The 10,611-nt window shown below is 27.1% G+C and overlaps 1 protein-coding gene across 1 annotated transcript; it reads right to left on the bottom strand.

Annotated features, from left to right (window-relative positions):
- Positions 1–2,237: 2,237 nt before the first annotated feature.
- On the bottom strand, positions 2,238–3,589 carry LOC109810256 (MLP-like protein 43). Its single transcript, XM_020373678.3, has 2 exons — positions 3,319–3,589; positions 2,238–2,768 (listed from the first exon to the last, which is right to left on the bottom strand). The coding sequence occupies exons 1-2, from the start codon at positions 3,503–3,505 to the stop codon at positions 2,467–2,469; spliced, it is 489 nt and encodes a 162-aa protein (XP_020229267.2). The 5' UTR covers positions 3,506–3,589; the 3' UTR covers positions 2,238–2,466.
- Between the last annotated feature and the right edge of the window lie 7,022 nt (positions 3,590–10,611).

Raw genomic sequence — 10,611 nt, 5'->3', positions numbered from 1 at the left:
GGAACTTTGATCCAAGGAGTTCAAGCATCCATTGCCATTGTTCAACATTCCTTCTTCAATGGAAGCAAGGATGCCATCAAGGAATCTTTCCAAATGCGTGCGGGACACGTTTTGGCAGTCCTTCACTTTACAAAAAGCCTCACTATCACCTATAGATATATATAGAGAGAGGGGGAAGCTATGCAACTTGAAGTCCTCTAGGAGGCAAAAGCATAAGAGAGCTATCCGATATGGGACTAAATTTTATAAAAATACAATCTTTTTTTAGGCACCATGTAAGACCTTTAGAGAACTCGTTAACCGTCAGATCATGTTGAATTTTTTATGGTATCCTCACAATATATTGATCTTCAATTTCAACGGTTGGATCATTGAAATTGGGTTTATAGTGAGAGATATTATTATAACAAAAATGTTATCTGGTATAGGACTCTTATTTTCTAGCTGCAATGCGAGGCCTCTAGAGAATTCATTAACCGTTGGGTCATGCTAAAAATTTGAAGATTTCTTACTAATACATTGAACTTTGACTTCAATGGTCAGGTTGTCAAAATTAAGTCTTTAGCGAGAGATATTATCAAAACAAAAATGCTGCCTAATGCAAAACTTTTTGGAAAGGGGAACTAGCTATTTTTATTTCGGAACGGGTCATTCTAACATTGGAAACGGCCTGTTCCATTTTGGGAATGGATGTTCCACACCCCAAATTAATTTTCTTTTTTAGTTTTCTTGGCCTTCTAGAGTTATCTTGGCCCGTTTAGGTGCTTTATTAGGCCCTTAGGGGCCGTACGTCATGCTTTTATTCCAACTGCAATGTGAGGCCTCTAAAGAATTTGTTAATTGTTGCATCATTTTGAAATTTTGATGATACTTTCTTAATACATTGATCTTTAACTTCAACGGTCAGATTGTAAAAATTTGATCTGTAATGAGAGATATTATCAAAACAAAAATGTTATCCAACATACTGCCCCCTCAAGGGCCATTTGTCTCACTCTAGTAGACCTTTGTCCTTGGTTTGGGTACCCTAGATGAAATTGGGTGTCTAAGCTTAAAAAGCCATTGGGGCATCTAGAAGAAGTCCTAGAAGCAAAAAATTCGTTCTAGAAGCTTGAAGGAGGAACTACATCAATAGTCTCTCCTTGGGGCTTCCAAACTCTTTCTATAGCTTCTTTTGAATCTTTAGATTCGGTCACCGTGTTTGTTCCTTGATTGTATATTGTTTGTATGAATTAGAATTGTTTTTGTGTCACATATTTACTTTGTCTTGTAGTTTTTAATTCATGCATCAATTCATATGAATCAATCTTCATTATGTGCTTTAGGTATACTATGACCAAGCATTTTCTTTTTAAGTTTTGTTTATATCTTGATTGGTTCCATTAAAATTCAGTCAAAATAAAAAATCGTAAAACAAAATTAAATGTACGGTTAAGTACTTTTTCAATTTTCTATTCCATTTAATTTTGTCTAGTTATCTTGTTTAGTCCTTATATATCATTACTTTCATTGTGTGCTTTTTTATTCTTTTGAATCTTTGAACATTATTTTTTTTTTTGTGTCATAAGCATTGTTGGTTGCACCTAATGCAAATCTTATAAGTGCTCATTATATGAATCTTATGCATGTTATTAGATCTAGCATGTTCTAGTATTATATTTATGTGAACTTCATTTGCTAGCTAATTCTTGTTTAGCAATTTAAGGCAAACAATTCCATTGAGTCTTTTATGTTTTAATTGAACATTAAAAATTGAATAGAAATTGTGAGATAAATAATAAAAAAGAAGTGTTCAAAACCTAAAGAAAATTAGAACCAAAACTAGTCTTTAAAACCAAAACTAGTCTTTAAAACGTCTATAGTACATTCACACTTTTTATATATTTTTCTACATCACTAATAAGTCATTTGTTCCTAGTTTTATCCTCTATTTTTAGTGCTTACATTCAGTTTTTTTTTTAAAGAAAAAGAAAAAAAAAAGTAAAAAAGGAAATCAAAGAAAAAAATAAAAATATACAAAAAAAAGTTTGTAAAAAAGTGAAAAGAAAATAAAACAAATTTTAAAGCACTTTATATCTTTAATAATATTTTTAAAAAGATTATAGTTACATTATTTTTTGAAAAAAGTTAGTAATAATATTAATTTTGTAAAATTATTATTATATTTTATTTATTTATTATATATATATATATAAAATATATATCAACACGTCGAAGGAATAATCAAACCTTACACATAAACAAAGCAAAGTTATCTGTTTATTAATTTAACATTCTTCAAAGAGATCTCCCACATACATCTCCAATTATTAATTTCATACAAACGATACACACTTCTTCTACTCGATAAAACTTGACACTTATTGAACAGATAAACATTATGTGTCATAGGGCATAGCCAATATTTCTTATCAGAAGAACGACATATATAGTTACATACTTTTATATAAATTAATAGTTAATATTTTAATTTATTTTGTAACTTTCGTTGAGCTCTTCTGCCTGGAGAAGATGAGCATCAATATCTTTAACACATTTGTTGCAAAATTCAATGTAGCCATATGGAGGTTCAACATCCTCACTCTTCCTCTCATATTCAATGGTCCATTTAATACAAGCAACGCCATCATTCTTATCAGTCGCTTTAAAAATGAGATTAAAGACCTTAAACTGCTTTTCGATATCTTCACCAAATAGCTTGAATATGATTCTTTTGTTCTGCTCATCGACGGATTCAATGCGTTCTTGAGACGTCACTACTTTTCCGTCTGTTGTTTCACAAGTAATCAAGATCAATAACACAAACATTGCATAAGATCAATAGCAGAAAAATAAGTAGTGATGACCCATAAATATATATATTCTGAAACGATATGTAAACCCCTTATGAAACTATTGTTGGTGTTTAGTGTTGCTTCGTTTTTCAGTGTTATAATAAGATAAATCCAAAATAAAATACTTAAGACAATTCTAAACTTTATAATTATCTAACTCACTTCATTTAGTATCCTTGGATAAGGATTTTTAATAATCGTTTGTAACTTTATATAATTATTTAAAAATAAAGATATAGAGTCATGACTGCATATACACCGGCCAAAATCTTATGGTCACTAAATATTTTGCTGGCCATTTATATTGCCATTAAAAAATATAATAATTGTCACTAAAAGTGATTTTTGTTGTAGTGTATATCCCATGTACAAGATTTTGTAGCTATTAGGAATAGTATATATATATATATATATATATATATATATATATAATATTTTTCACGACTATTTAAACATAATTTACTTTACAAGCTTAATTAATTACCTATGGTATAACTCCAGTGTTTGACAGAATCACTGGCATGCCAATCATGACCTTGATGGAGTTTGGTGCAATGGATTCTTTCTGCAATGTTCTGAATATGATGAAGTTGAGATGAGAAGAAATTGAACCACTTGGCTGCGGATGCGTGTATCCTAACTTCGGTGCTCATCTTACCAGAAAGACTCATGATGATCAACAACAAAAAAGAAACAAAAGATTGAGGTGATTAATGTATGGGACAAAGTGGGTTCAGAAGCATGGAAGAATATGCACTCATCTCCAACCTTATATAGAACATGGCTTACCTACTCCTATTGTGGCCACCAATTCAATTTTTCTTTTTAGGCTTAAGATGATTATTAAGAATAAACTCTTCATTTATTAATTTGGAAGATTTTGTTATATTAATTGTTGAAATTAAAGAATTGTTAAATAATTTTGAAAATGTAAATGGATAATAATATTTGTTTGAAATGAAAAAAATAATTGTGAAGTAATAATAGTAAAATTTTTGTCCTTTGAAAATGAGATAAGTTTGTTTTTAATCACATAAATTTAATATTGATTTTGAAATTCTATAAATTAAAATGGAATTATTTTAACCTCTTAGAATAGTGGATTAAATCTAACTCAACTCTACAAAATCGACTTGTAAGATAAGAGTTATTTTTCACTTATTCAACAGTTTTTCTATAACGTCTTTCAAATTTAGAAGTGGATGTTAACTCATTCAATTAATTATTTTTTAAACTCAATTTAATATTTAAAAATATAAGTTTACCCAAAGAATTTGATATTCATATTTTTAATTAAAATCTATGATTTGATCACAACAAAAAGAATTTTTTTAATGATATTTAATATTATTTTTAGTGGTAATAAAAATGGTTACAAAATATTTTACGAGTATTTCTATATTAGTCATTGTATGTAGTGTCGGTAAAATATTTATTGACAATTGTTCTACATATTTATAAAAATTCTTATAATAGTTGAAAAAATTTTTATAAATATTTAACCTATTTAATGACTTTTTACTATTATCACTAAAAGTTTAAAAAATAATTTCTAACTTTTATGTCTTATACTTATATACACCTTCTCGCGCTCAAATACTATTAGATTTGGTATGTATTAATGGTGAGTGACTCTTTTTAGAGTGGATCTAACATAAAATAAATCTAATATTATCTTATAATAATAGGTTATGAGCTTAACTCAACCCATAATATTAACTTATAAAGTAAGTATTTTCCTCTACTTATATACTTTTTGTTGTATTTCTAGTCGATATGAGATTTAAATTTTTTTTAATAAAATAAATTAAAAATTATTCTTATTTTTTTACTGACAATTTTTAATAACTATTCTTATAAATAATTTTTTTAATAAATATTATTTGTTAATTATTAGTATTTTATTAGGTAATAAAATAGAAATAATTAATTTGTTATCGTTGAATAATTATACTAAATTTTGATGCAATGATAACGTTATATCACTTTAATTTAATTAGACGGTCGGTGAGAGACATTTTTATACAGTCTGCTATTAATTCTAAGTTGGTAAAAATAATAATTAAATAATCGTATAAATTTTACAAATATGGAAATATTAAAATACAATAAAATATTGTAAATAATTATAATAAAATTAAAAGCTTAATGTATAAACATATTGATTCACAAATTCTCATTATTCTCGATTCTAACCATTATTTTAATCCTTGTGATATGTTTGGATAAGAAACAAGAAAAATAAAAGAAAGATAAATATAAAAAATAAGATTAACACAGTTTTTACTTTTTATCTCTGTCCGGGTTTCTTTTGGTCTTGTTTTTGAGTGAGTGACACGTAAAGCTTTGTAATGACTACGTAAAGTTTTCGAATGACACGTTAGTTTTCTTATTATTGTATTATTTTGTTTGTGATAGTATTGGTAAGAATAACAAGCTATGTTGCAAATGCGGCATTCGAGTGCCGTCTCCTCCACTCCAATATTCTTTTGGAGTAGACATCTTATGAAAGATGTTTCCACAAATATGTATTTCATACGCGAATTTCAGATTTCAAAATAAATAAATAAATTTTGATAAAAACATAAATAAAGAATAAAAGATTTGAAATTTTTTATAAAAACAATCTTGATAAAAACAATCGTCTCTTTTTACTTAACTTTTACATAAAAAAATCTTAATAAAATAAAAATAATGAAAGAAGAATTTTTAAAAAATTGTTATAAAATATAATATTTTTTAATAAATTATTTTTGAAATTTAATAAGTTATTGTTAAATTAATATATATATATATATATAATACTTTTCATGTTATTTATATTATATTATATGTAATATGCTCATTTATTATTATATGACGTGTCTAATTTATGTTTGTGTTATTTTATGCAATCCATTATCTTCTTGATGGACCAAATTCAAGCCAATCATAATAGTGTCTAAGAGAAGTGTATTGGATTGGAATTCTAAAAGATAACTTTAGTTAAAAAATCTAGTAAATTTTAATGGATTTTAAAATATTTTGTAGGAATGTCGTGACTTTTAAGATATTTTTAAAAGACTTTAAAAATATGGATTTTAATCAAGATTATATAATTTGAATTTTAAGGTATTTTTATGGATTTATATTATAATATTTTAAAGCATTTTGTGGATTTTACAAGAAAATATGGATTTGCAATACTACAAGATTTAATAAAAAAAATATAACATAAATAATAAAGAAAAGTAAAACCAACACAATTTTTTATGTTTTGACAAATAATTGTCTCTATCTTTTGACGAATAATTGTCATTATATTTTGACAAATAATTGACTTTAATGTCTTTCAAACTAACATTTTTTCACATATCTAAAGTGATATAGCCCTCCGTGTATTGACACATTCTCTTTCATGCACTTGATTCTGATCAATATGTTTAAAATTATGGTCTTCATTAATTTGCCATTTTGAAGATGAGAATTCATTTAATAATTTAAATAAAATCTCATAAGAACGACATTCTTTGCGAATAAAGTTATGTAGTGATACATACTAATACAAGTTCATCTTGTGTGTTAAATAGATACAGAGACTCTGACTTAAAAATTGTTAAGCATGATTTAAAAATACTAAAGATCCTCTAAATCATATTTCTTAATGATGCATAACGTAAATTGAAAACTTTGTTTTCATTTTGAGAGGTCATAATCATGACCAGCAAAAGTTTTTTAATATATGTTCCAAAATTTTATATTTCAATATTAAACTTTATTAAAACTAAACCGTTAAATTTTAGTAATTTAAAATAACAATAAATAATATTTTTGATAATATAAAAATCATTTTAAAATATTTAATAATGAAAAAAAAATGCGACATGAATAAAAAGAAAAAGTGAAAAGAGATAAAGAAGAAAGAGAGACGGAGAGAAAGTGAAAAAAGCACAAAAGGCGAGAGAGAAAGAGAAAGAAAAAAGAATATGAGAAGAAGAAAAAGAATTAATGAGAGATGAATAAAAAGAAAATGAGATAAAGAAGAAAAGAAGAGAAAGAACCAAGAATGACGAGAGAGAAGGAGAGGAAAAAAAAAGAATATGAGAGAAAGAAGTAAGAAAGACGAGAGAACAGATTTAAGAGATAGAAAAAAGAAAGAAAGAGTAGAAATAGAAGAGGAGAAAAGTCATGCAAAATCTCAAAGGTTTTGACATGATTGTTTAATGAATGAATTACATGAAAATTATACTAAAAAGTCTCACAAAATTTGGTATTCAAAATAATCCATTGAAATTTCTATATTTTTCAATACTAATAGACTTTTTTATGCAAAAAATAGTCTTAATTGAATATCACTAGATTTTGATGGACTCCTAAAAAAATTCCGATTATCTTAATTGAATACTACCAAATTTTGATGGACTCTTAAGAAAATCCTAATAGTCTTAATTTAATGCCACATTACTTTTATATATTAACAAAAAGTTTTGATTGAATACCACAAGACTTTTTTATAATAAAAAAGTTTTAAAATCCATTGAAATCCTAATCTAATACACCGCTCTGAAAGTAGCGGTTATTTCCTTTTATATGTCTTGTTAATACTTCATAATTTTATCTAGGATAAAAATTAGGTATTTAAGTTTGGTTTATGACAAAAACAATTGTGGTTTATGTGACACCCTTTACCCCACGTGCCATAACACATAATATAATAAATAACATGAAATACCTTAATATAATAAATAGACTCGAAATTCGTACATGTAGAAAGAATCACATTTTAACATAACTAGACTTAGCAAAAATATCAAATTACAAAAGAAATAAAATCAACTATTCAATTTAAGTAACACAAACCAAATCCTAACTAATCCCTAGTGTCACGTGTCCTATCATTGAAAAACCCAACATTGAGGACTAGGCCTCATTACCAACATCCTCAACACCATGTTGGTGGTTACTTGCAAAAATCACAAGAAAATAACACAAAAGGAAAAAAGAGTGAGAAACATCTCATTCTAGCTCACGGTGCAAGAATGCAAACTAGCTAGCTAAACACATATAACACATATAACATGATATAATATACATAGTTACACATCATCATCATACTTATCTCATCCACAACATAATAAACAGCAACAAATTATAATGTGTATGCAATGGACACAAACTGCATGTTATCATGCATGTGGCACTAGTAAAAACATCACACTTGTGCATTATCGCTAGCAACATACTAGAGTAGTCTAGGAGTACATAAGGGGTCACACTCTCTATACACTCCCACTAAAAAGACATACAATCAGGGTCTAGTTGGGATAGCTAAGTCGAGAAAGATATATCTCATGCTCATAAGGGCATAATTGAGACTTCCAAATCGAGCTATCCCCAAGGTTGGTTCCTAAGCTTTTACATAAGGGACCTTCCCTGATGATGTATTCCATATTGTACCCTTTCAAAAAATACTTTTACGCACATGATGTATGTCAAACAAACTCTATGCATAACATTTCACATGATTTCATTAATTCATTGTCAATTGATCCCATATCATAAAATCATTAACCATTCTCAATTTAGCTATTAAAAATTCAACTATATCAATTAAATATTAGCAATCAATGGAATAAGGGATCAGATCACTACAACTCATACATAACTCACAAGCATATCAATAACACACTCACATACTACAATTTCGTAACTTAATCTTCTACGACATCGCATGGTCCAAATACCTTAGCTAGAGCTAAATATATGCTATTAAGTTGATCTTAATTTGATTAGAAAAATAAGACAATTATATCCAACTTCTATGTTGACCTCAAGAGCTAAATATACCGTCTACTATTTTAAATAAATACAAAAACACAATGTTTCAGCCTAAATCTGATAGTCTGACCTTTGTTCACTAATTTGATCATAAATTAAGTTCTATACCTCCTTTTTAGGTTATTTCGATGGTATTGGAAACCTAACATCCAAGGCAACACCTTTTATGAAGATTACAAAACCTATTTTTTTCATTTAAGTCTTCTTGGAAGGCTTACAATGTACGCATGTTACATTTCATGCACGAAATATGAGATTCATCTTTTAACTCATTTAACTCAATCATTCGTTAACATATTTATGTGATTCTTGAGTTTAAAATGTAGTACCAAATGTTTACTTTCTAACCCAACAATTGGAACTCAATTTCATTAATCACACATAGATAAATTAGATAATCACCAAGTATATTCATACCAAAATTTTCAGAACAAGGCACAACTCAAACTCAAACTTTTTTCTCCTAATCCAATCAGTAAGAACTCTCCATAGGTTATGTTACACTTCTAAAAGACACAATTTACACATTGATACATACTCATGTCATCTCCACATATAGCCACTAATACATTCCCTTAGGATTTCTCATAGAAACCCATAAAAGCCTAAAATAAATAATTACAAATCAAACTCAAAAATTACCAACACCTTCATACTAATTACACCAATCAAAATATACAAGGAGAAACCGAGAAGATAAAGACACATTTGGGGAAAACCCCCTCATACATAGACATACCATAAAGATAGGATTAGGGGTCAATTTCATTGTATGGCATACATTTCCACACTCAAAGCAAGATTTCTCACTCCCCCTTACCTGAATAAGCTCTAGATGATGGGTGCACAGTTCTAAAGTGATTTCCTTCCTACTCCCTTTCTCCTAGCTCCAAAGTGTTTACGTGAAAATAGAGGCATAAAAAGAGTTTGACCAGAAAATTACTCTTTTGAAAACCCTAACCTTCTTTTAACCTTCTAGTTAAACATATTAACCCCGGTTATCTTGAAAATCCCTTCACTTTTTAATAAAATATTATATTTTTATTTAATAAAATATTATATAATATATTATAAATTATATTACATAATTTAAAAAAATATTTAATAGACCCTATAAATAAAATAAAAACATCAAAATTATTAGTAAAATACTTATATTATATTTTATGAAAAATGGGATGTTATAATTTGTGGATTAGCTTTTAAATTTCTTAAATGAAGATATTCATTTGATCTAACATTGAAGCATATTTTTCTCGAGTTTCTTATATTTTATTTCATTTTTAGTGATAAAAATAACAGTGGTTTGTGAACTAACTTTTATTTCTTATATTCTTTGAAATGTTTTGTCCTGAATAATTTTTGTGAAACATGTGTTAGAGATTAACCTTCTAAAAGTTGACTTTTATGGTCCTAGCCCTAATGTTCATACATGTAGTAGCATGATAATTCATTAACGAGTTTCTTATATTTTATTTCATTTTTAGTGATAAAAATAACAGTGGTTTGTGAACTAACTTTTATTTCTTATATTCTTTGAAATGTTTTGTCCTGAATAATTTTTGTGAAACATGTGTTAGAGATTAACCTTCTAAAAGTTGACTTTTATGGTCCTAGCCCTAATGTTCATACATGTAGTAGCATGATAATCCATTAACTTCTTATCATTATAGTTTAATTATGAAAATATTCTTTTGCAGGCCCAAGAGTTCATGTTATTAGTGGTTGGAAAAATTACATAGTTTTCATATTTATAGAAGTTAATTAAAAGAATCAAACTTTTGCATTAATAAGTAATTAATGAGTTTGGATTGTTATATTCTATTGTTATTCTATTATTTATTGAAATAAATTAGGACACTAATCCTTATAAAACATTAATTATTTTTTATGTATGATAAGTTGAAGAAGCATATGATTGAGATAAAAAGTTCACAAACCACTCAAGATATACTACCAA

Source organism: Cajanus cajan, chromosome 8 (genome assembly GCF_000230855.2).
Source record: "Cajanus cajan strain Asha chromosome 8, NIPB_CcT2T_4, whole genome shotgun sequence".
Lineage (NCBI taxonomy): Eukaryota > Viridiplantae > Streptophyta > Magnoliopsida > Fabales > Fabaceae > Cajanus > Cajanus cajan.
The sequence above is the reverse complement of the archived record's forward strand: the minus strand, read 5'-3'. Positions and strand labels throughout refer to the sequence as shown.